Raw genomic sequence first — 27,270 nt, 5'->3', positions numbered from 1 at the left:
ACTGTATCTTATCACTATGTGTTGGTGCGTATCTGTGTGCGAGCTTGTGTAGTTTTGTCGGTTTAACTTTGTGATGAGCAAAGTTAGTGGCTTGACCGTGCCAGCTGTTGGACATGCTGGTCACGTTCTTCGGGTGACTTTGTTTTCGTCTTAAATGGGAAATGATAAAATTGAAAATAAATTCATAAAACACACATACCCACAGGAAATAAATGTGTCTTGGGGGCAACAACAATAGCAACAGGCTACAAGTTCATTGATTGCCTTCTGACCCAGAGAAATATTTGCAGGCATGAAATGCACAACAGTCGTTCAAGGGTTAACTTGGAGTAATTGCATTTGTGCGTTGTTTAATTTGAATTCTGTGGTTGCTTCTTGGCAAAGACAGGTAAATATAATAGCTTGCTTTTTCGTGATTGTTCTAGTGTCCTTTAGCATCCTTTGGTTTCAAAAAGGGGTTAAGAGTTTGCTAATGTGGAAAAGTATGCTTTATAATGATAAAAATACGCTTTTAAATTCCATAAAAATATTGTACAAAAGAATTTAAGAAAGAAATAAAGTTAGGTTTTTATCTCTCAGATTATAGCTACAAGGGGTAAAGAATGAGCCCATGATTTGGGTATTAAAACAATTTCTTACCATAGTGAAGGATTGTTTATGCCACAAGAAACCAAATTAAAACACAAAACTGCCCTGATTGATGGTATAGTATTATATATATAAGTTTATTATCGAAGATTCAACACTACTTACGTTAAAAATATTGTACGTCTTATGCTTTGTTATTTTCTTATTGATTTTTGTCATTACTTGCATTACTTTTGTTGTTCTTCATTTTGTGTGGTTTTTGTCTATAACGAAATTTCTAATTTCATAAAATGAGTATGTGTCCATGTTATAAGTAGATATAAATGTATAATAATTGCATATGATCGATGGCTTGTACATGAAGAGTGGGGAGAAATTGCGAAATGGCCTGGATATACTTGTATCGTTTAGGTAACCATATGATTTGATGTATAGTTTAGTTTGGAGCCTACTCCACGATCGTCGATCGGTATCGATGCCACTGAGTGGGCATCGAGATATGTGTGCTTCGTTTAGATACAAGATTCAAGATACAATTAGTTAAGTACAATTACGATAATTATTGTTCAACGTTTATGCAAATGTTGTGGAGTTCATAGAGTTCGATTTCGTTTTCTCGATTTCACTTTAGATGGTAACCTGTGTAGATGACACACGTATAAAATGAATTTACGCCTACTTACAAGGTAAATAAAGTTGTTCTGTGGTATCTTACTTTTCATTATTTTCGGTTTTTGGTTTGTGCTTCGTGTTTTGTTTTCAAAAATCTACCTTTGTTTTCTGCCTCCACCTTCCAGCTAAACCTATCCAACTAATCCATTTCCATAGCCATCAGGAAGCGCGGAATGCTCACTCATCTACCACTATCTAATCCCTTCTTGCTAAATTAACTAAGTCAAAATTTGGTAGGACTTACGTTTAATTGTTAATATCTTAGGCGAAACAAAAGCTGAAACTTTAAATGAACCGAACATGCTTTGTGGTCGACTTTTAGGCTCTTCCAACATTGGGCTTTAAAATCAATATTTTTAATGCAAAAACCAGCGTTTAGTTCAATTTTCTTGATTAAATCTGGGCTAATTGACAGAGTTAATAAAATATTGCACGTATGACTGCTTTTTAGCGACGACCAGTAGCTGAAAACAACATTTAAGAGTCTGAGAACACAATAATAAATAATACTTTCGGCCCAACCATTCAGATCTGGACAGCCTAATAATTAAATAAATTGGATCAACAGCTATTGGATTGTTCCCTCCAACTCAACCTCGTCCTAGGCAATATTATGAACTTTGGCCGACAGGCAGTTGTGCACGACGAAGACCACAGGCTTGGGACAGCACTCCATGTCCAGTTCCTGCAAGGAGTCACCAAGTTTAGATTCAAGTGAGTAACTCACTGCAGTTTCGGGACTTACGATCTCCCCATCCTCGCCAAAGTCCAGGTAGAGCATCCTGGTGCCGTCGTCCGCGGAGCCCTTCAGCTTGTCGAAGGCGAACTGCCAGAGCTGCGTCTTGGAGGTGGCCACCGTGGGAGTGGTCGGAGCGAACCCGCCGCAGTCGTACAAGAAGAAGCCGCGGTTTATGTGCACAACCAATTGACACTGCCGCCCCTGGAAGAGGCAGCGGAAGGAGAACTCCCTCTGGTAGTTCACCGCCTGGTGGGAGCCCTGGACGAGCGACCTGGCCCAGGCGGCCATGTCCCGGTGCGTCTCGGAGCGCAGCCAGTAGACGAGCACCCCGCGGGCGGTTCCGCACCGGACGCAGAACACCGTGGTCTGCTGGCCCTGAGGGTATAAGACTCTGGATTAGTTGCCCCTTCGCGTGCCAGTTATCTGCTCACGTTCAGCGAGGAGTTGTTGCCCGCGCCCGCCAGTCGCGTCGTGGCCAGCGCGTAGATCTCCAGCGGACGACTCCACGCCTCCACCGACCACGGAGCACTCTCGTATATCCGGAACTCGCGCTCCGTCACCGCCACGAAAATGGGCAGCCACTTGTCGCTCTCGTCCGAGCTCTCCGAACTGGATCGACCGCTGGGCTGTGGATCAGAGAGGAATATTTGAATTCTAGTCTCTACATTGGACTATAGAGTTACAAACAACAAAAAAATCGGGTAAGCTTATGATTTGATTTAGTTATTGTGTTACATTTAATCTCCCCCTGTTACAAACTGTTATCCAAAACAAAAAGTATAACTTGAGAACAATTAAGACATTGAGGATAAATTAAAATTTGTACACTTTTTTAATAAAAGTTCTTATCAGTGGCGATGATTGAAGTTTGTTATTAGACAAGGAAAACTTGTTTGCTCAAATCAAAATTAAAATCTTCTTATTTATAACAAGATATATGTATATGAGATACATGTATCACATTAAAAAAATTGCACAATGTTTCTAAAATTTGTTTAGGACCAATAACCATAAGGTAAAGGTAGTTTTGTTTAACACATTTAAGAATGCTTTAATTTTTGGGTAAAAATTGTTTAATTTTTAACACTTAACTACAAAAATTTAGTTTGAGCCGTGGGGAGAAGTTGGGTGAACTTACACTTACCAGCTCGCCAGCTACGCCGCTGTTCGAGGTACCGCTGCCCCCCGCTGGCCGCTCCGCCCCCAGCGCTCCCGGAGCTTCCGCCGCCGCCCCCGCCGCTCATCCGCTTGCTCAGCCAGCCGATGTGCTTCAGCTCGCCGATGAGGTTGGTCAGCGCCCGGTTGGCCTCCGCCAGCGCCCGCTGCGTGCTGCTGCCCATCGCCGAGTGGAGGGCATTGAACCAGACGAGGGCCTCCGCGGAGTCCGCTGCCCGCAGGATGCAGGAGTGCACTCCGTCTGGTGAGTGGAGTTCAAAGCACCGGTTCTCTGGGGGATCGAGATAGATATGTACTTAAAGTGTCTAAATATTTATCACAGACTATAAAATTTGAGTTCAGGAAAGTCGTGATCCTTTCACTTTTACTTTTTCAAATCAACTTAAATGCATTTCCATATTTATTTGAACCACATTTGGAATGGAATAACTCACCCGGATCGATGTACTTGAGATTCCTGGCCAGATGCGTCAGCTGCAGCGGTATATATCGCGTATCCGCCCGGGGTGTCGTCTTGGGGGCGGGCGGCGAGGTGGGGACGCCCGGTCCCAGCGGACAGAGGAAGGCCCGCTGGAGCTCCCAGCCAACTTCCGAGATGATGCTCGCCTTCCGAAAGTAGGGCGTCACTTCGCGTAGGAATTTCACTGCAAGGCACAGAGACGGAAGCCGAGAAGATATATAACCATCAGTGCAAATCGCCCGATATCGCATGAATATGGATGCGGGGGGAACGAGGGAATGGCATCAGCGAAACACTCGCCAACGCAGCACAAACAGCATGCAACCACTCGGAGTTGGAGCCTCCTTCGTCAAAGCCGACGTTGCTGCGGCAGTCTTGGCAAACTCTGCGGCATAAATTCATTAGAGTTTCCGCTCCATTTTTATTCGATTTGCACAAACACAGTCCCCCGAGAAGCGGTAAGCTCTTAGGTACAGTGGGCTCAAAGTTATGAGTTTAGTACAAATAATAATTGAGTCACACAACTTGAGATTCTAAACATTTCCAAGTCAAAAATATCTTATTTTAATGTTAATTTTAAAGTTACATTTTTTAGTTTTAAGTATCATGTTAATCAAAGACGAACTATTTTAAATGCCGTCAAAAATGCACGACCATCTTTCATTTATCTTTCTAAAATTCTATACTCAGTTTAGGGACTTTTAATTACTGGATTCCTCTTATTCATAAAGATATGGTTTTACCGAAACGACAATGACTTTGCCACTTCTTAGATGACCAGCCAAAGTAATTAGTTTGCTTCTCAATTAAGGCTTAACGTATGTAAAACTTTTCCGGATCCATTATGGCAAAGTTTACACAGACTGCAAATATCATATTTGCAAACATGTTGATTTGCAAATCAACTCACTTATTTTTCAATCTCACCCTGCCCGAGTGCCATGCGTGTACTTGATATTAGTCTAACTAGATTACAACTTTAGCCATTTCGTAAACGATTTTTCTATTAGCATAGATATCCCGGTAATCCACTGTGCAACTACTATGCAAATGGGGCTGACGATGCCAGGTGCTCTGCCTCCTGGGGAAAGGGGAACTTTCCAGGTCCCCCATCCGAGTCGCATATCTAGCTGGCGAATCCCACTCCAACTCCCAATCCCAGACGAAGCCCAGCCCACTTGATATGCTCAGAATTCCGCCCACAACATTTGCACAATTTCCGTTTGCTGTTGCCGTTGTCGTTTGACGTTCCTGTTGTTGTTGTTGTTGTTGTAGTTGTTAGTTGTCGCTGATGTTGTTGTAGTTGTTGCCGTTGTCGTTTGCCGTTCGAGTGATTTGGAAATTCAATTTTCACACTTAGTGCCATCGGCCGACGGTTGGCGGCGGTTTGTCCGACTCAATTCGTGTGTTTAGCTCAACTAATTAGAGCGGACGGCCACACGGCGGATGGGCTATATCCACCCGCCTGCTAATTGCTCGGCATTTACGTGCACTGCAAGGTGGAAGCCGCCAGGACACTCCGACTCTCCCCCTTCCCCACCACCTTCTGGAGCTCCGCAAACATTTGCATTCACAAATATGCAACCGACGACAAACAAACAGCCAAACAAGCGGAGCAACTGGAATAAAAAATGCTGCATGGCGGCAGGCGCAAAGTGTGATGAAGCTTTCGAGGAAGGGGGATTGGGTTTCAGTTTGGCTCTGGGTTCGGGTTCAGGCGGTTGGGTTATTTCGGAGTGGACTGCGGAGCCAGCTAAGCCAAAAACGACAAACGAGGAACGAGGAACGAGAAACGCAACTGGCAGCGGCAAAAGTTTAGATGCAACAGCAAAAACAACAATAACAACGGTAATAAGTTGAGCAAATTTTTGCATTTAAGTGTAAATAAAGTTGGCCGCTCCGTGGGAGTGTGTGTTTGTGCTAAAAACCATTGCAGAAAAACAAACAAGTTATGGAAAAGTTGGCTAAAACCACCGCAGGCCACAATTGTTGGCTGCTTAAGTATGAATATTTTGCGCTTACATTTTTCAAATAAATATGGAATTGCAAACAATCCACTGAAGATTAAAGTCAAGGATTTGCCCAGTCCCTCTAGCATGCGGGTTAAATAAATGCTGAATATAGCAATGTAACCCTTTACAACTTGTATATTTATGTGTTGCATTTCTACAAATAACTAAACGAAATCTCTGCAACCTAAAAGTAAACATGTAATTTCATTATCCTTTTTATTATTTATGCCTTTTAAGTGAGTTATGAGCTTTGAACGAATACTGTTGGGAATCAATAGTTTTTTAAGAGAATTTCTTGAATGCTGGCACAGACGAAATGAAGAACTTGGCTTCAGACGGTATTAAGGCATTTTTGAGATTCCCCTAAATATGAATTTAAATCAATTGATTCCCCAAGGTCGCTGGAAACCTCTTTTCACTGAGAAGTAAAGTTAAAGTGCTCATTTTATTTTATTTTGCCTAAGCCCCTTGCATTTCGTTTTACACAGCTATGTGAGATCATCTTTACGACAATATTATTACTTAAAACGCATTCATTTGGCTCCGGTCTCCCGCCTTTTGGGCGCCCACGTTACCCCACTTAATTCAGAGCCGGGCCAAAAAACTTTTTTACACCTTTGCCGACAAAGGAAATCCTGAAAATCCGGCACTGCTGCCACCCCGGAGCATAAATCAAGGGGGCAGGCCGTATTGTGGGCGTGGCCGGTCGGAATATGATATCAACAGCAGGCGGTATTCGGAATTCGGCAAATCGTGCGTTAAAACAAACTTTGCGCAAACTTTTGCGAGTAAAATCTCACGCGTTCCTGGGGAGGAAGTGGGCAGGTTGGTTAAGTGGGGCCACTTGGGTGGTGCTGGTGCTGGTGGGTCGGCGGGACTTAAGGGGGTCGCTGGGCTGGGCTGGCCTGGTCCGTGGCTCCACAAATGTGTGCCAAACTGTAAAAACCATTGCTAATGGACTTCTGGGAGGCGGGCAAAGCCAACTGTCGTCGCCTCCGTCGCCATCTCGGGAATCTGTCGCTGACATTTGGCAGTCGGAGCTGGAATCCAGTTGCAGAGCCCCGTTCGACCCGCTGGCTTCCCGCACCCCTGGCTTATTTAAATTACAATGAGACGGCTGCCTGCGCGCAAATACTTCGGGCCAAAGTTGTGCGCACAACGGCCGGCGGAGCTTGGCAAACAACTTGGCCAACTTGTAAATTGAAGTTCGAATCGGGAGCTGGGAGCTGGGAGCTGGAGTTGGGAGCGGAGTCGCCGGGCAGGATAGTTCTGAGCTGTTAAGCATGTCGCCGCCCATTCATGGCCAAAGGCTCTCGAAATTGTGATTACATTTGCGCCACTTTGCGTGCCCATAGATCTGGGCCACTTTAATTTAATGAACACACCGTTGAAATTATGAAAGCGACCGCAAACCAAAAGCCGAAATCGAAATGCTCACTCAATAACAAACTGGGCTGCGGATTGCGGAACGGGGTAAATTGGCTAATTGATTGGATTGGTTTATGAAGAGGGATGTGCGGATAAGTGAATTTATAAATTGAAATGAGCTTCAATAAATTGAAAGACGGCGGGGAATACTCATTGCAGTTTACAAGCAAAGCAAAGTTTTAAAAGCTTTTAAATATTAAAAGTATGTAATTTAATAACCTTTAACTTCTCCCCAACGAATTCCTTTATATTAAGATTTTAAACCACAATTTATATATGGTTAGGAACAGAATGCACTTCTCGAAATGGGAAGAAAAGGAATTCTCCTTTTGATAGAATACGAGATTGGTTCACTTGTTGTTTGTTTGCACTTTCAAGCCCTTTAATTTCTAAGATGTCAAAAAGTTCACAAATTGAATTTGCCACAAAATGGCAAGCAGAAGAGTACAAAAGTTTCGTAGCTGCTCCGAAATTCCCCGAAAATAGTTTTGCCGCCGTAATTGGCTCGCAATAACATATTTTGGCCCAGAAATTGCGGCGAAATGGATCAGCAGCAGCTCGACATGGACATGTGCTGGCCCAAAATTAAATGCGAGTCAGCCTGGCTCTCGGCTGCGTGGCATGCGAGGCACGTTGGCGACGATGACGTGAGTCTTGGAGGGCTTCGCCGAGATGGAACCGGAGTTTTGCGGGATGGGGATGGGGATGGGCGGTTGTTGATATTAAAGCCACATTAACATTGAGCTTGATGGCTGCTTTGATGGGCCACGATACGTTTTTAAATGCGCGAATATTGTCAGTTGTCGCAAACGGTTTCGGATTCACATACAGTTTCGGATTCGGATTCGCACTGGGATCGAGTGAGTTATCATAACCCCAGGCGAAGGCGACCTTGCGACCGTTGCGTTGCTGAATTCTGATGGGAGAATCGGAGGCGCAGTGCGCATAAATAGCGCGGCACCCACAGCAGCCGGCACAAACCGTTAGCACTCGTCCGGCAACCAGCAACATGCAGAGCCCACCCATCCTCATCCTGGCCATGTGCCTCCTGGCGATCTCCTCCGTGTCCGCCATGCCGCAGCGCCGGGTGAAGAGCCAGCGCCAGGTGGAGTACTCCTCCACCCCGTACCCCGCGGCCGGCTTCCGGCCCAGGATCCCCCTTCAACCTGCCCGGCGAGCCCGAGCAGCAGCCCAAGCTCGAGACGGAGCCCCTGACCACCACCACCAGCACCGCGACCCCCACCGAAGTGGAGACGCTGGAGAACACCGAGCCCCTGAGCACCACCGAGCAGCAGCAGCCGCAAGAGGAGACGGAAACCGAGGCGGACCTGGAGGTGTCCGTCCGCATCCCGGCCAACACATACGGAGTGCCCGCGGAGCAGGAGCCCCAGGATGCCCAGGACACCGTGGAGGTGGTGGCCCAGGAGCCCGCCCGTGACTTTCAGCCACCCTCGCTGGATGCCGTCGAGGACTTTGCCGCCGACAGCGCTTTGGCTGCTGGCGGCGAGCAGCCTGTTGCTGATGTCCCTGCCCTGGGCCAAGCGGAGCCGGAGGACAGCGAGCCGGAGGTGATTCCGGAGGCCAAGGCCGTTGCCCCCGCAGAGACCTACGGCCCCCCGGCCACCACCTACGGAGTGCCCGAGCTGGGCGAGCCCCAGAACGAGTTGGACGCCGAGGAGTCGCAGGTGGAACTCGTGGAAGAGGAGGAGGCGCTGGCCAACGAGCTGGCTAGCGGTCGCCTAATCCTCCTGCCCCTCGGCGCCAGGGGAGCGCAGTTCGGTCGCCTCGTCCTGGCCGTCGAGCAGCCACGTCAGCGCCTGAGGAGCGAGCGCCTCAGGAGGATCTAGGGATCCTACAACTGTCTGACTTCAACCGGGGATTTCTTGAACGAAAATATACGTACTCTTTCTGAAGCTTACTTCACTACTGGGGAATTATTTGGAAAAGGTTAGAGCCTGGTTTTTTAAAATGGGTAAACGAAAGTGAAACATATAAATGAAAGTCAAATTAATCTTCAGCCTTATAGTTTGTATTTTGGAACTATTTAAGGCTTCTGACTTTCTTACGCACCTACTTCCACTCGATTGGTTTCTGTTTTGGAATTCGTATTCTTAGTCTTTACGAATTTAAACATAATCCTTAGGTAGTCAATTCCCCAAATATCAACCTGGCATAAGTGCATTATAATTAAAGTGTTTGCCTAGCTGGAGCAGCTGTTGGCCAGGAAATGTTTGTGTCGAGGAAATGGAATTGGCTGTGTCAGAAGGACTCCCCACTCCCGCTCCTTATCCAACTCCAATCCCAATCCCAATCCCATCGCTTTGCAGAGGAAGTTGTTTCAGCAAAATTGTCGTGCACGGTTCATTGCATTGTTTATGCCAAATGGTTTGGCTTGTGATTGGGTCACGCCCACAGGATGCACAAGTGGGTGTGTCTGGGGTGCTACGCTTTGTGCGATAGAGTGTGTATGTGTGTGTGTGTAAGCAAGGACATCCCACCCATACATCGCCTAATTGATGCTTACTATTGTTTATTGTGTTTTGTTGGAGGAGTCGGGCAAAGCGAAGCAAAACAGAGCTGAATGGAGATGAACAGGAAACGAGGCTCCGACTTTGCCCGACCATTTTGATTAGGCATTGTCCTCTCAGCGAGTCTGTGTCTGTGTCTGTGATTATGATTACGACGATGATGGGCTGGTGTGATTATGCACTTGGCTTGTTATTAGATCAGTCCTGGGAGTCGTGTATTAAAGTGCCTTGTGAGTTGCTTTGGTGCCAGAACATTTGCAGATAACTGGTATTCAATGAACCGAACAAGAGTTCGAGCATAAATGGTATGCGAATTATTGGGTAGGTTCTGAGTGTCCTTCAGAACAGATTTGTCTTTAATATTAGTTGTGAGCAGAAAAGAACATTGTCCCTCGTAAAACGATGCAAATTATAATAAATAGATTTCAGATGAATGTGTAAATTGCTACCGTTCAGCTTGTCTTCCCCGAAGGACTCCCCTGACAGCTTGGCAAAGCCCGATAATTATTTTCCTGCTCCATCCGAAGCAAACCGTTTTCGTCACCTTTAACCCTTGCCTTGTTTATGTTTCCCAGCTCCAGCTTGTCAGCCACTCAGACAGTGGAGAATGCAGTGCGTAGCAGCGAGGCATCCAGCATCCAGCATCCAGCATCCCGGCCTTCCACAACCTGAACCGTTTTCGCTCTCTGCCACTCGACGCTCGACTGGGTGGAGACACCACCCGCAAGGAGCGACTATGTATTTTTGGGCCATTTGATCAAATGGAAAGAAAACTTTTCTCATTACTCATTGCCAAGCCGGGCAAACAAACCAGGCAACGAACCAACCGACGAACCAACCAACCAACCAGCCAACCAACCAGCCAACAAACCAGCGCAACTAACGGCAGTCAACAGCTAACAGTCAACATGGCCAAGGGGGGAGCTCCGGATAGCGGGGCTGGAAGCTGGGGGATTTACAACAGGACCCAGCTGCAACAGTGGCAATACCAGTAGCAGTGGCAGTGGCAGTAGCAGTGGCAGTGGCAGTCGCACTGGCTGCGGCAGTAACTCGCATGTTTTGCTGAGTAATCCCACGTATGTATTTGCACTAAAACCCTCTGTTCCGCCTTTCCAGCTCGCTACTCCACCATGGGACGGATGGCCCAACAACGGCACAAAAAAGAATCCCCACTGTCGGTCAATTAATCACGGTTGAACAAGTTTGTAAAAGATTATCTGTGCAGTTATGGGGGCGGGGAGGGGCGATGGAGATGGAGAAGGAGGGGGAGGGGGAATCAAAGGCACAATTTATCACAAAAACAAGCAGCAGATAAAAATGCCCCGAATTTATTGTTGCTAAGAGGGGATCTCAATTTCGGGATGGATATTAGCGAGTTAGTTGGGGATTACGATTAAAACTTTACTGTTTCCCTAAAGTTTTAAAATCACAATTTCTGTGATTTCCCATTTGGGGAAGAGATTACTGTTTTCAATACAAAAATGGGCTAAAATCCAATACATACAATAGTAATTTGGAAATAATATCAGCTCCATCATGGTACACAAACACTTTTAGGAGATTAAAAATGAAGTGGGTTCAAAACATTGAACTGGTATTTACAAATTTCATTATTTTTTGAGGCGGGTTTCCCCAAACGAATCCCACTGTGGCCAACTGTTCGCGATGGTACTCATAGTTTACTTGTTAGTTTGACTCGCGTTTTTTAAGCTCCCCCCTTTTTCCGGCACCCCACACCCTTTCCCCTTCCCCTCCCCTTCCCCCACCCTTCCCCATTCCGTGTGAGCGAAATGTTTTACGCAAATAACAATTTGACATTCCGACGAGGAGGCAGCAGATGTACGTTCGGGGGGCACTCACCTTCCAGGTCGACCACTCGACCGGAGCGCTTGAGGGCCCGCACCGCCTCGTCGTGGGTGGCGTCCCGCAGCTCCTCCCCGTTGACGGTCAGGATGGCGTCGCCCACGTAGAGCCCCTTGGCCTGGTCGGCGGCCATGCCCCGGAAGATCTTCGAGATGAGGATGGGCATGCGGTTCTCGCGGCCGCCCTTGATCGAGATGCCCAGGCCGTTGTTGTCCGACTTGATGATCCGCACGTGCCGCTTCTGGTTGGCCACGTGGTCAGGTACGTCGCACATATCCATGCCGCCCCCGTCGCCGGCGTTGTTGTTGTTGTTCAGGCAGGGATCGCGCTCCCCGTTGTCGTTGCTGCCCGATCCGTCCAGCTCGGTGTCCTGGATGTTCATCCCCTGCAGCGAGGCGGAGCTGGGCAGGGTCCCGTTTTGGCCAGCTCCTCCCGAACCAGAGCCTCCTCCGCCGGCGCCTCCGCCTCCTCCGCCACTGTGGTTGCTCCTGAGGACGAAAAAAATAGGGTTTTTAATTATACATTTATAACTGTTTTTAGTCGCGAATTAACAGAACCATCTAAAGTTTCAGGTGCGTTCACTTCCATAAGTATATTTATTTATTTTAAAGGCATTTATTTTACTGCCCGTTGTCTAACAGCTAGTTTACAAATATTAACTCGATAAAAGGCAACCAGGTAAATGGCAGAAATATCCTATTGCACGTGCTGAATGAATATGTATATTAATCCTCTTTTTATATCACTAAAATCCATTCTACGAAGTGTTTTCTAAAATTCTACTATTTGCTATTTATTTGGTGTCCAAAACAGTCGATAGAAAGTGGTAGTTATTGTTAGATCATAAACTAATTGCTCAAAACTTGTGTAAAGCGAGAGAAAATGGATGGTAAACATCATGCATATTTATCAATTTAAATAAAAAAAAATTAAATGGAAAAAATTTGCAAGTATGTAGTAATTTAATGGGAAAAACCTGCTCCAAAATAAATATCAATAATTTTTGGTGCAACTCACCCCAAAGTTCCGTTCAGGGTGGTAGATTGTCCATCGTTGGATGGCTGAGCCGCCTCGCAGGATTCGTCCAGACTGACGGCCAGGAAGTCCGTTTCCAGGGTGACGAGGACGCGATACCAGGCGCCGCGCACCCGCGTCTCCATGTTGCCACACCGCAGACCCGAGGGCGAGGGGGAGTGCTGCTGCGGAATGGGCTGCTGGGCCGCAGGAGGGGTCCTCCCCAGGCTCGAGGATTCCACCATGATTCCTCTCTGACTTCGCTTGCTCGCTGCTGATATGTGGTTCTACATGGCCAACGCCAGCGAAGGCTGAATGGATAGAGAACACAATATGGATTTTAATCCCTTAAAGTTTATTTAAATAGAGTCATAAATATACATTGAAAATAACTTATGTTCGCTCAATTTCCACATTTTTAAAGTACCAAATGTTTATCATTGCCTAGATCAAGTAAACATTTCAGTGACAGTTCATTTGTTCTGTAAAATTGCATCGCATTGATAACGTTTGCATCCGCAAAATGTAATATTTCCCAGCAACAAAATCTTTCCTTGCCCGCTTTGTAATTTATTAATTCACCGAGTCCGATAAACAAAGGCTTAGCCAAATTTATTGGTATTTGAGCCGTAATTAACAATTGGACAGGCGAGCGGATGCCGAGTCATGTAACACAAATTGGCAAGATAAGGGACTCACTTTTTACACGGGCATTCGAACGAATGCAATGGAAATAGCCCAGCAAGTGTGTTGCAAATGAGAAGAGCTCTTTCCGCAACCAGTTGGGCCATTAAGATAAAATCACAATTTGGCTGCCAACGATCCGCAATGGAGTCTCAATAGAAGCTCCAGTTAGACATGCAGATGACACGGACCGAGAGAATTGCCGGCAATAGGCGGATATCAAATTAAATGTCCGGCATGCGGATGACACACACGGAGGCAGAAATGCGTAGCGGAAGAGAGGACATTTGTCATTGTTTTGCCAGTCCAGGATTTATTGCATTCTCCGGCAAGTCAAGGAGGAGTGCTGGGGAAGGAGCAGAGGTGGCGACATGCAAAACGCCGTGGCATTTGGGGCACACTTCCCTCCACATCCGGCCACATCCTTCCCCACAGATCCTCTCGCATCCTCGGCAGCCGCAGTGCAACAGTTCTCCGCTCGGAGCTCTGCAATTACGCATCTTGTCGCCGCCGCGGGACTTTTTCTATGATTTTCTATTTGACAAGTTGCCACTCTCCGAGGAGCAGGACTCCTGCCAGAGACGCCGTCGTGACACGAGGACCAAAGGGGTTCGTTCCTTCCCGTCTGCCAGGGAGGCGGAGCGGGGATCCAATTCGATTTCGTGCTCACGCTCTCAACCGGAAAAGGACTGCTCCAGTCAGACACATCCTGTTCCTGGGACTGTGATTGCGTCTGTGTGAGTGCCATTTGTATGTACATTTCCGCTGCGATTCAGCAGGAAGTAATTTTGCCGCTGCCTTTTCCCTTTTCCCTTTGCTCTGCGTCTTCCAATTCACCCATGTTGCTGCCGTCACCAAGTCTGTTTACTTTGCAATTTATTGTGCAACATTTGTAATTATTATTGCAATGCCGCAGCTCAAGGCCCTCCCAAGACTTGGAGAATTTTATAAAAAACTTTTCCAAGTGTGTGGCTGCTTGAGACGAAGGACGAAGGCGCTGGCAACGTTGTCATCAACACGCTCATAATTGTAAGTAAACACACCCAAACAACCCACGGCACACACATTTAAGGACGAACAGCGAGGGCTGCCTGGTGGATCTGGGAAAGCTCTTCAAATTGGGTTAAATGTTGCATTTCATGTCAGTATACATAGCGAATCTTAATACTCAACTCCATTTTAAACTATTTTTACCGCCTTAAAAGTCTGCGTGAATCTACAACAATACACAATACATATTGTATATAATATTTTTATATTCACTGAAAATTTTATAGCCACACAACATTTATTTTATATTTATATGAGAAATTGTGTATACGGCAATGTAGTTTCATATGAAAATAGTTTTTCATATTTTTTGCAAAATACAATATTAAAAAATAAAAAAAAAAACGAGAAATGAAATCATTTTATTCAAATGCTATAAGAAAAAAAAAACAAAAAATACCTTAATCAAAGTAGCCAAATTATTCGCTTGCATTTATTTCCCAGTAAATAAACGATCGGCAATCTTTTCATTGTTCTCTGTTTCACATTGCAACAAAATGAATCGAATAAAATTCGGAGGCAAAGTTCAATTGCATTTCGTGCTTAATTTATTTGCACTCTGCTGAAAACCTATAGAGGTAAATGAAAAATAAATATTTGATAAATTGCGAAAATCGCCGTTGTGAAAGCCTCTATAGAATGCGCCAAATCATCAAAAAACTCTCCTTAAATAAATGCGAATGTTGGTAGCGGCCCGCTGAGTTGGCCGAAGGAGATTTCGACTGTTTGTGGGTATGTGTGTCACGCCCCCTTTGGAACACCCTGGCAATTGGCGGCCCCCGGAACACCCCCACCCCCACCCCCTCCATGTCATCGCCTAATAAGCGCCGGACGTCGCTTGTCGCCAGCGTTTCTGCCGTTTTTCATGCTGCGCACAGGCTAATTTAATGCCGGGCGGTCATAAATTATGCGCCCAAAAGTAGGCAGCGCGAGAATCGGGCAAAAAATGGCACACAAATGCTGGGAAGTGGCAGCAGCTGCTGCACCCATACATACACAAGTACATACAATCACATGCAAGTTGCATTCAACTCGAACAGAATTTTTTCGCGCTTTCGTGTAATAACTTTTTTCGGAGCCGCTTTAAGGTCCGCCTTTTTGTCAGATTTTTTCGCTTTGTTTTTTGTGCCAATTTTTTTAATGCAAACTCGCTGATGGGCGAAAAAGGAGGTCCTTTGTATCGATATATAAAGCAGTAGCAGTAGCAGCAGCCCAATGTGAAATTGCTATAAATACGTAAAGCGTTTTTCCTTGGAGCCGCCCTCCCCCTCTCCCCCTTCTACAATTCGCCTAGCGGAAATATATTACCCCGCGTGTGTGTGTGTTTGTGTGTGCGGAAATTGCGTAAGTGTGGGGCTTGTGGCGTTGCCATCAAAAAGTCATAAAATCATAATTTGTAAACGAGAATTTATTTCGAAAAATATTTATGGCTGGCGCTGGCTTCTTTTTGCTGCCGCAGAAGCTCCATGGAATGCGCGCTATTTGCTCCGCTCTGCGGATGTGTGGGTGCGTATCTGTGAGGACCTGCGAATGTTGCTTCATTAGAGCGAGTGGCAACAACTGGCGGCCTCGCATTGTTTCCCCACATTAATTCAATCCGCAACCTTTCCCGCCCCGCCCCGCAACGCCACGCCACGCCCCACCCGCCCTGCATTTAATTCTCTTTATCTGAACCAGTCCAGGTTCCTGCATTTTAATGGAAATGTATGCAAAAATGCTGCGCCAGTTGATGGCGGAAAAGTCTCTTATACGTTTAATGGAATCTTGATCGTTATCGGCGAAATTGACAACGATATATTGCGGATGGATGCCGGTGAAAAGGGCCAGGCTGAATGGTCGTTTTAACTGCGGAGCGATTTTTTATTGCATACTTTGGGCCGCGAGGGAAAATAGAGGCGGTCCTATGAAAACCCCAGGTGAAAATCGTTTAATGTTAATGGGCAAATCAATTTCAAGGCATTGTGTCAAGAGGAGTAAAGGATGGCCTCTAAACGTTTCCAAAAACAATTCCGTAGCCAAGGAAAGGTATTCCTATTTCCACTTAATGTTCCACTTGTAGAACAGAGAATTGCACCTGGAGAAGGTACAAAAATAAAATTCTAGGTACACACCAGAAATCACTCTACATAAGCCCTTTCTCAAGGTTATTTAACTTCGTTTAAGCCAATTCATCGACGCAAGCAAAGTCCCATTTTCCGCCACTCTCGTTTTTTTCTCATTTGGCCCCACATCCGGCTTAGCTTCGATTAAGGTAGAACCATAACCAGAACCAGAAGCAAAAGCAGAACCCCACCGGGAACACATGTCTTGACGCTTGGCCTTGACACCGCCTTTGAGCCTCGGCCCACTTGCACCCACCCCTCGACCTGCCCGCCCTGCCCGCCCTGCCCGACCTGCCCGACCTCCTGGCCGCTGATGCCATCGAAGCCTCTTAATCATTCTTAACAATGCCGCCACACGTTGGCCCGGCATTAAGCCCTCACCCGCTCAACTGGTGGAAATCGATACGCATTTACGTACGTATATTCCGGATATCTACATATAAATTGCGCACTAATGATCTTTAAATACACATAATACCCAGAACACGCCGCACACACAAAGAGCCGCAGCCCTGGAATTGTGGGCTGGAAAGGGGAGGCGTTCCCGGGGATGCTGCCCAGTTGGTTCAGTCATCTAGTTGCCCGACTTTTCCATTGTTGCTAGTTATTTCTGTAATGTGAGAACTCATCTGAAAGTGAAATAACCTTATGAGCTTGTTAGAGCCGCGATTACACTAGTCAGCTAAGGACGGCCATTTCAATTGGGCTTCATGATTATTATTTTGCTTCGTAATTATTTTTATAAAAAAATTATTCAGAACAAAAGCATAATAATGTTGATATTAGTCACCAGGAAAAAATAATGACTTTATTGTTTCGAATGAAACCACAAGTAAGCAAATTAAACAATTGCAACATTATGGTGAAAGGACAAGTATATTTAGACACAGATGTGGGCAACCAAGAGCTAAATATAAAATGTATATTCCTGCATTTTAATGTTACTCCCTTTACTTTAGCAATATTTCCAATAATAGCTCTCTAACGTTTTGGGGTAAAATTGAAGTACCAACAACAGTGAAAACTTTGCCCTTACTGTTTTTGCTAAACATCCACTTTCGACATTTAATGGTTCGGTTTACTTCTAAACCTCAAACTGGCATCTATTTTTAACGGGTTACTATCGCTGGCTGGTGGCTAGTGTAAACGCGGCTTTCACAGTTGGCTTGCTCTCCTGCTGTCGGTATGCCAATTCATGTGTGGCCTGGTGTGTGTGGCAATCCGATAGATTTTTCATGTGCTCGCCGCAAAGCCGCCGCTGCGACCGATAAAAGCCAAAACAAACCTCGGAGATTTGCTTATTAGCACACCCGCCCACTGGTCCCTCTCCCCTCACCGCCCAGGGTGTCACACATAACCTGACTCTGTCTGACAAATTATTCAGCATTGATTAATTATGAAAATGCGTTTATATTGATTGTCGTGTGTGGGTTCGAGAGGCTTATGTCTATGAGGTTGCGTGTATATTGGCTTTCAAGGGGAGGTGTGGGTGTTATGGCCACAGTTCTGGGGTTTGCCCAATTCCAATCTCAGAACCACTTGCAAGCCTGCTTATGTATATTAGTTGACATTCTATGACGGACTGGCAAACAATGGCCAAGAAGTGGTCGGCCTGGGTTGGCAATTTCTGCACCAGGAAAAGTGGTCACCAAATCAACATGAGATGATTTGGCAAAGATATAATGGGCTACCATGTTCACTGCAAAATTATTTAATACAAGTCTCTACAATTATAATAATAGTGTATTGTGGATACCTACATAGTTAGATAGATATAAGTTTTTTTTCACTCGACAGGAGAAACAAAGGCGTTAATTACGCATCATTTTAATCGGTTAATCAAGCATGTCGCGGTTTTAACTCTATGTAACTCCAACAAAATCTTGTTCGTCTTAAATAAAATATAGTATGCAAATATAAGTCTTTACTAGACTTCCAAACAAAGTACAAGCAATTATTCAATCAATCACAGCTGTCGTTGTGGGACCCCATTAAAATCAAATCAAGACACACAGCACAATCATTATTTCGGAGCCCCGAGGCGGCTGTCGAGAATCAGGAGCCAGTGAATCCAACCGATTTCGAGCAGTGCAGACCGAGCTGGGGATTATTATGTATCGCCGTTGGCAAACACTCAACGCCCCCAATGCAAGCATGTAAATGAGACGTTCGGCTCGAAGGGGATTGCAGCTGAAGAGGATTGGGGCTGGAAGGTGTGCGAAGTGTCTGTAATCACCGAAGGCGGCTAACAGCAGGTGGCCAGAGACAAAAGTCAAACGGAAGGGGGTGGGCTTACGCTGCTTTTCTCCACTTATTAATTGCCAGTGTCTTGGCATAATTTCCACTCATTTGTCTGTTGAATGCAAGTGGCTGAGCCATTGTTCTCCGGGTACGGAATCTCCTCACGTGCGGAAAGAAATGACATGGAGTGAGCCCTTCCCAGCACAGAGCATAATTTTAAAATGAAAATGTATTAATGAAGCCGAAAAGGAAAATATAATTGTACGTAAAAAAGTAAAAAGTTCACACAAAAAAACATTGGTTATTATTTATGACAGATTTAAAAGTGCCCACACGTTTTTTGTAATACCTGTTATTGATTTGTCATTAGGTATATATGTTAAATATAATTGGATATTAGCATGTAATAACTCTGATTGCTTTAATTAATGAGTTCTGGCAAATCAATTGATTGTAAAAGCTTGTAATCATAAAACTGACATCAGACATTTCGATTTGTAATGTCTAGGTTAATCCAATAAACAAACATTTTTTATGTATTTTTTTAATAAATGTATTTGTTATAAAATGTTGTCATAAAGTGAAGTTATTAACAAAAAACATTATCCCATTAGATTAGAACATTGTCCCCTGTGGAATTGCATTATGCTTTTTTCTGTGCATTTTCTCTGTATGCCTTTGCATGAAATGCAGAATGTGATGATGCAGCTTCATTAAGTGCAATTTAAGTGCGATATTTCCTCGACGGCGCGTCGCCTCTCAGTCGCTTCGGTGAGCTGTTGAAAGGCGCGATGGATGACAAAAGGTAACGGAAACAAATGGAACAAGAAAGGACCTAAGCAGCCGAGGAAATGGGGAGCTGGGGGGCAGGAGAGCGAGGTGGACGAGGTGGAAATGCTGTAATGCAAGTAATTGCACGTCGCTCTGATTAAGTTAGCGCAATTTGGTTTCTTTCTCTTAGAGAGCTGGCAGCAGAATGTTAAGCCAAAAAGCGGATTACACTCTTCCAGAAACGTAATTTGTAAGCTGAATATGAAAGTGATCCGGGCAAGAGCGTCCATTTAGTGCAACACTGGTCATAAATTTGTGGTGTTTTAGTGTTTAAAATACACACATTCTTCAAAGCTACCGAAAAGTAATAATAAGTAAAAAGTAAATAATCCAATTTGTTTGACTCAAATTTCATTAGCACACAAAATCTAAGAAACGCATCAAATGTGACAGCTATTAAAACCAAAAAATATATCTTTAATATGTGGTTTCTATTAAAAATAAATATCAATCCGTTATCTGCACTATTTAAAGCAAAGCGCAAACTTATTATCTTTATCGCAAGTGCTCTGTATGCTTGAGAATGCCAAAGTTCTAATCGAAAACGTGCTTGCCAGCGTCTTATTACATAATGAGGTAATGCGACTTTTAAGGTTTCCCCAAGTGGTTTTAACTTGATGAATTTTATGGTAGTGTAAACTTCAAGACAACATATCTCCTTACTAAGCCGAAAAAGTAATCTTTCAATTAAAACTTGCTTAAATTTACGTACTTGAAACTTAATTTATTTTATTTAAATTTGCAACCCAAATATGGGTATGCAAATAAAATCCAAGAGCCAAAAAGTTTGCGCTTGTTATTTCTGTTTTGGTTTGCGTCCTTAGCATGCAATGGCAACACTTTAAGCCGCACTCAAGATGATGAAAATTGGGCTCCGTGGCAGGCACTAACCTAATCCCGTCGTAATAATAATCCCCCTTTAAAACCCGCCCACACTTCCCAAGGAAAAGCGAAAGGAAAAGGGCAAACGGCGAATGGCGAACGGCGAATGGCAAGCACCGACAAAAAATGATAGCAGCGGTTATCTGTCAACATATATCGGCGAATGCATGTCAATTACTGCTTAAATGCTTAGCACAAAAAGCCGGCACAAGGTGCGGAGTGTGGGTGGTGGTGGTGGGTGGCACTGGGAGTGTGTGGGCGGTGCGGGGATGACGATGATGATGTTGATGAATGCCGATAGTAAACGGAATTAACTTTCACGCAGCATAACGGCAAACGACTGCAGCAGCGACTTGAATGAAAGAAAAAGCTTACGCCGCCGCAGAGGCGAAGCTTTCCGGCAAAGCGCGCGTAGTAAATGTGCGGGTGGTTGGGGGGGAAGGGATTTTGGCCAGCATGCGTGGGTGGGCTCGCTTTGATGACAAAGAAATATACCTCAAAAACGAAAAAACTGTCATAAGTGTTCCACAAAAATAACGCAAATTGAAATCCAAACCAGTTGCCACATACCTTTCGATCTGAACGCAGAGTACTTCGCAAAAAGCAATTAATGCACAGAAACTCGAATTGGCGCCTGCGCATGAACACACACCTACACTCACTCACACACACTCCCACCAGACGTCTGCTTGTGTGTGCGTGTGTATTAAGGATTTTTTGCTTTCAATTATTTTGATTTTATTACACTACTTGGCAGCTCCCTGGTTAAACTACACGAATACTTGGTCGGCTGATATGCAAACATTTACGCGATGGCAGCAGGAATTTATAATTATCGAGTGGCTTTAATACTGGTCGGCCAATTAGCTCTTCGGTTATTGTCTGGCGCTTTTCATTATTATTGTTTATTCGGTGGCGACGGCGGCTCTATAGAAAGCCGTTGGAAAAGCGCGCAGCTGAATTCGTTGCCGTTAGAAAGTTGGGTGGCGGAAAACATACAAAAATACCAAAATATCCACAATCCTTTACTCGAAATCAAACAATATTTGTGTTCTTTTATCCCGGCGATTTATCGGATATCGAGAGCGTTTTCGTTTTATTATATCAAATGTATTTAACGGGAACCGAAACCAGCGCGGGTGAGTGTCAGAATTAAAAATATAAATGGTTGCGGGTTGCTTAAATAGACTCGGCTCTCACCCAAAGCTCGCTCTCAAACTCTCACGAATTTCATTAAATGTTAGATTTATGTTAACTGACTTCGGATTGTTAAGATACATATAAGCAAAAACAGTTTTAGGTTAAAAGCCGAAGCGTCTAAAGTCGGAACTTGTTGAAAATACAATTTACTCATATTTTGCCTTCAGCCAAACTGTATTTCCTTTTTGGCGGCTGGGTTCAAAAAATCGGTTAACAGAATCACAACAGTTATCGGAAGAGCAACATGTTGCGTGAAATTGCTTCCAGCTCAAAAATATGTTGCTAACATCTCAGCTGTTACTACTCAACATTCAGTGTGCTGTTAAGTTACCCGCTGTTAATATACATACATGCTGGATTTCAATGTTGGAAAATAAATAAAACTTTACAGAGATCTTAAGTTCTACATAACTATTGTTATAAGCCGTATAATTATACTTGCCTTTTAAATTGTATCAAAAATAAAACAAAATTATTTAACATTCAATGTTCGGTAAATGTAAGTCGTGATTTGTACAGTGACTGGAAACGTCGGATACGGCTTGAACAGCGCTGCCAGACTAAAGAAAACTGGTTACCAGAGGGCTGCCCCATCTACAGAGAAACATAAACAAAAGTTAGGCGGGTATTTCTGTTTTATTTAAATTTTCAAAACAATTTGGAAAATAATGTAATTTCAATAAAAAAAAATTTGATTTCGTAATATAAGGTTATAGTTATATACACCTTAAACATTGAATGGTATTTGGCAAATATTAGTAGTATACCGTTGTAGTTAAAATAAATGAATAAATCATATGTATCTTTCAGTGTATGATTGAAGTTACATCGAGTAATTTTATTTTATATGAAAAAAAAATTATAAGACTGAAAGATTAAAACAAAAAGTTTACTTTCAATAAGGGAAATTCAAAGGGATCTTATCTTATTTCGCCAAGATGCTTTAATTTGTTATTTGAAATTACCTGAGCATAAATATGACACTTAAGTATTTTTTAGGGCTGCAATTAAAAGGTTATGACTTCTTTTAAATTAATTTTAATTGATTAAAACTTTTTAAAATGTCTTTTGATCGTTCTTCTGAAATACCTTAACAATTTCCAGATTTCTTTTACTCATCGAGATCCACCCATTTCATACTTGCCTGGTACGAAATTAAGAGGAATGGAGGGAATTTTCCTCGCTATAAGATTTTTCGGTGAACGAAGAAAACAGAAAACTTTTCCACGCATCCAACGCATTTTTCACTTGCTGCAATATCGGTAATCATCAGCGGCGAGGAAAAACGTGCCGTTGGTTTGACTTTGTCTTGCTCTCAGTACACAGTGAAAAAAATAATTATGAAAAGAGACATTAAGAATTTATTATGTACTAAGCCATCCCATTCAACGAAGAACTAAACTAGTAGAAATTAAACTAAGTTAACAAAATATAATTTCTCTGTAGTCTGAATACGATTATAAATTCGTTTCTTGTTAATATTTTCTTCCTAATTTTCAAAGTTGAAACTAAGGTTTGAGTACAGTCTTTTAAAACTCAGGCTCTAATTCATTTTAACGACCCTTATTAATTATTATTATTATGTATAGTTATTCAAAGTCGCCTTATTTAGATAAAATATAAATTGTAGTATTTTTAAAATATAAATTTGTAAACTGAAATGTATATGAAGACATCCAAATTGATTTTAGTGTGTCTGTAGGGGTTTTGGCCCGTCTTAGTCGGTCTTGGTATGGCCAATTATGCACCGCGCGCCAAATGGTGAAATCGATGAAGATGCACAAAATGCAAAACGCACTCTCGGCCCGCCTAATGGTCAATATGGTGATAGCCAGCAAGCCATCCAGCCAGCCAGCTAGCCTCTTGTAGGATATGCTGGTTCGGACAATTATGGCCAAACAGGCAGTGGAGTGTGGAGGAGCTACAGGTGGGTTGTGGCTCAAATTCGGGTTTTCGGTAATTTTATTTGTATTCGCATTCGGCTAACGAGCTGTGAACGTGATTATAACTGCCAGAGCGACATATGAAAATTATGTTCGAAATGCAGTTTGGCCAAGAAGCTGGAACGGCAGCGGTGCCAGCGGCAGAAACAATGGCCAAGACGACCAGGAGCTGTTGCTCTCGGATTAGGCAACCGCGGAGTGAAAATATTTGCTTTTCCATTGATCTTCTTGTTTGCCGTTGTTGCCGTGTTGCCATGTTGCCGTGGCATTGTTTGTTAATGCTTTCGGCCCGGCCACGGACCGCGGCAATAAAATATGAATTTGTCTGGCGATTTCTGTGCTTTAAGAAGTGAGGCGACTCCATTTGGCCCGTCCCATCTAACGGCAATTGATAAGGCCCCCGAGCAGGTGGGTTCACCCGGCGGGGTCAACAGAAGTCCCTCTGTTATTGTTCCGTCGTGTTGCGGGCTGCTGTACTGTTATGACGCTTTCCGGGGGATTGGTTCGGGCGGGAGCCCCAGTCCCCGCATATATGGCCATTGGATTGGGATTGGGACTGGGGTGGAATCCACAAGGAATTCGACAAGGAAATGTGGCCCGAACCGAAGCGGCTGCTGATGGGATCTTGCGTTGTCAAACAACGGGCCATTAGTTGCTATAGAGAGAAATTTATTGACCAAATTTTTGAAATATGAAGAGCATTTTGAGTACAGTATATAAATACAGTACAGTACAGTAAATAAATCAATTATAATTTGTTATTATAACTGTTTAGGTTATTAGGATAAATACATAAGTTTAAATTTGGATATAATAAATAGCAAAAATTTGATTTAATTATGCGCTTACTCTCACGAACTAAAAATTAAATTAATTTGTGAAATATATTAAGTTCACAAGTTTATAGCTTTTGAGAGTCATAAAATAAAGATCATTTTACAACATTTTTACAAAAATTTTAATTTAAAAAATACATTTCTTTTTTCTGAAATTTACTTCCAGCAATTAATCACTTAATATGATAAACTCTTGCCGATGGGATTAAATGCTATCTTGCTTTATTGCATAGGCCGCACCATTTGTCAACTAATTTACACCAGACAGCGGGCAACCGACTCCCGCAGGAGAAACCACGACGGACACCCCCAGGGTTAACTTAACCGCAGTGTTGGCCAATATGTTAAATCTTCGCCGGATCACAATGCTTATGTGACTTGTCAACGCTTTTAGCTCGGGGCAGGCACGAATCTCCTTCACAGCTACTTGGCAAAAAAAGAGGGAAAGAGATCAAAGCGGGTGTGCCGCCGGTTGTGGGAATCTGTTGCAGAGGCAGGCGCTAAACGGCGGCTACCAAGTGGCGGCAATTTCATTGCCCATACGCCCCGTTGTCTCAACCGAGACTTCGGCTCTATGTGCTGAACCCTGCTCAAGATACACATGCAAAGAAAATGTTTCGGGGTTCGATCTAACACATAAAAAATATATAAGAAATATTCATATAAGCAATATTTGCATAAGTTTATAATTTTACTAGTTTCTCTTAAAATTTGTACAATTTTTAAAGCAAAAAATTCGTGGGATATGATTTTTTGTTTCATTTATTGTTAAGCTCATATTATAGTACAATGTATCCTATACAAATAATTAATCATTGTTCGATTTTTCGGAGTGTACCTCCCTCGGCCCAACGCAAAGACGATCAATCTATGGCCCTGGTCGCCGGTTGGTTGGCTCACTTGTTAAGCGCCTCGGAGCGTTTTGTAAGAACATAAATCCTTCAGCTTCAGTTGCCGCCGCTCGTCGCCCGCTGCGGACGGCATTTGAATGCAGCCAGCTAGCTTTCGGCCAGGCTTCGTCGGTTCGGGCCTTGAGTTCGAGATGGGGTCCGAGTTTCTTTCCTGTCTCGCTCCGTCTGCGTTGTTTTTTTATTGCCATAAGTGGCAGGTAATTATGTCGCTTGCCTGATAAATTACATTGTTGACAACGCCAGGCGAGATGAGATGGGCCGAGCCCCGATGACTGGATGAGTGGGGAGAGTTTGGCCCGGGGGAATCATTTTTGGCAAAGCGGCGGCGGAGCGGGAAATCGAATGAAAAGTCTTGGTGTCACTGCAACCTTACTTTGATAGCTCGAACCTCAAAAGGTGGCTAGAAACTATGGGAAATTTTTGCTATGTAATGGATAGTGTGATTTGTTTTACACTCATTAAAAAAAAAGTAATTTCTAAAATGTTCAGGCTCGCAATGTAAAAAAATTCTCTTTTTGTTGACAGTTCAGATTGATATTATGCGTTCTTGGAAAATATATTGATGGCGTTGTTCAATCCTCAATGCAAATACACACATTTTTTCGATTAATGAGTTGATTACCATTAGGGCACAAACAATTTATTTGCACGAAACAAATTCACAACATAATGTAATCGAAAAAGTAACTTCTAATTTAACAAGAAAGGAAGCTAGCTTCGGCAAGCCGAAGCTGATATACCCTTGCAGTTACTAAATATGACGAACAAAATACATAAAAGCTAAAGAGCATCGAAGCTATAACGATTTTTCTATTAATTTTCCATATTGTTCATATGACAGCTATATTATATAGTCGTCCGATTTTGATGAAATTTAATTTGTAACTAAAGACCCATTAGAAAACTCTATATTACAAAAATTATGATTGTCTGATGAAAAACAACGAGGTTATAATTTTATTTCCATTATTTCTATACAGATTTTTCGATCTTACTATATGATATAGTACTCCGATTTTTATGAAATTTTTTATTCAACTTAAGAGTATTTAAAAAACTTTATGTTCCAAAAAAAATGCTCGTGGCAATAAAAACAACGACATTATAATTTTTTTCCCATTATTTATATTTATATTTTTATATATTTTTTAATCTCTCCTATGGCAGCTATATGATAGAGTTATCCGATTTTGATAAAATTTAATCCGAAATTCAATAGCAGTTAGAAAACGCCATCTGAAAGGAATCAAGTCGATCTGATCAAAAACAACGGAGTAAGAATTTTTTATTTCATTCTCTCGTATGGGAGCTATCCGATATAGTCGGCCGATCCGGCTCGTTCCGACATATATACTGCGTGCAACAACTACACAACTTTTGGGAAAGTTTCAGCGAGATAGCTTTAAAACTGAGAGACTAGTTTACATAGAAACCGACAGGAGGACAGACAGACAGACGGACAGACGGACAGACGTACATACATATTTCGATTCAGATGGTGATGCTGATCAAGAATATATATACTTTATGGGGTTTGAGGTGTCTCCTTCACTGCGTTGTAAACTTCTGACTGAAATTATAATACCCTTTGCTCTGCAAGGGTATAAAAATTAAAATTATTTAAATATGGAACGTATCCATGTAGTAAAATTCCTTTTTGCCTAAATAAAGACCGAATTTCAGGAAAAAGGTAGATGAATCTAAGAAATCCCAATCTTATCGGGAACACCTTAAGCGCTGTGCAGTTTAGGCAAATGAAGTTGCTCGCTGCGAGCAATCTTTTGCCCCTCGACTGACCCAACACCTTCCAGTGGGGCAAGAAGGCCAAAGGGGATGGCCACTGCCACTGGCGGGTAGCGGGTGGCATGCCACACAAACCACACGATTGCGTGCCGGCGATAAGGCGTGTGCCGCATCCAGAGAATCGATGGACGCCGCCCCCAGCGGCCAGTTGAAAGATGCTGGATCTGGCGGATCGGGATCCGTGGCCAGAAGCGCCTTATATCTTCGAACACGGTAGCCAACATGCTCGGGCTTAATTAATGATAAGAAATCTGTATCTAAGGCCATTGCCGCCAGCAGCCTCTTGGCTCCTGGCCATAATGAGGCC

The 27,270-nt window shown here is 43.6% G+C and overlaps 2 protein-coding genes across 2 annotated transcripts; one reads left to right on the top strand and one right to left on the bottom strand.

Annotated features, from left to right (window-relative positions):
- Positions 1 to 696: 696 nt before the first annotated feature.
- Positions 697 to 21,070, bottom strand: LOC108088890 (beta-1-syntrophin). The gene is given in 9 exon segments (XM_017186888.2): positions 697 to 1,945; positions 2,006 to 2,374; positions 2,431 to 2,625; positions 3,144 to 3,185; positions 3,187 to 3,446; positions 3,610 to 3,819; positions 11,464 to 11,954; positions 12,484 to 12,791; positions 20,841 to 21,070. Coding segments are annotated over 8 exon segments (1,893 nt in total). The 5' UTR covers positions 12,726 to 12,791; positions 20,841 to 21,070; the 3' UTR covers positions 697 to 1,861.
- On the top strand, positions 4,890 to 8,922 carry LOC108088891 (fibrous sheath CABYR-binding protein). Its single transcript, XM_017186889.1, is given in 2 exon segments — positions 4,890 to 8,231; positions 8,233 to 8,922. Coding segments are annotated over 2 exon segments (837 nt in total). The 5' UTR covers positions 4,890 to 8,084.
- Positions 21,071 to 27,270: the final 6,200 nt, after the last annotated feature.

This window comes from Drosophila ficusphila, unplaced genomic scaffold, assembly GCF_018152265.1.
Source record: "Drosophila ficusphila isolate 14025-0441.05 unplaced genomic scaffold, ASM1815226v1 contig_106, whole genome shotgun sequence".
Lineage (NCBI taxonomy): Eukaryota > Metazoa > Arthropoda > Insecta > Diptera > Drosophilidae > Drosophila > Drosophila ficusphila.
Note: the sequence above shows the minus strand (reverse complement) of the source record. Positions and strands in the feature narration are given on the sequence as shown.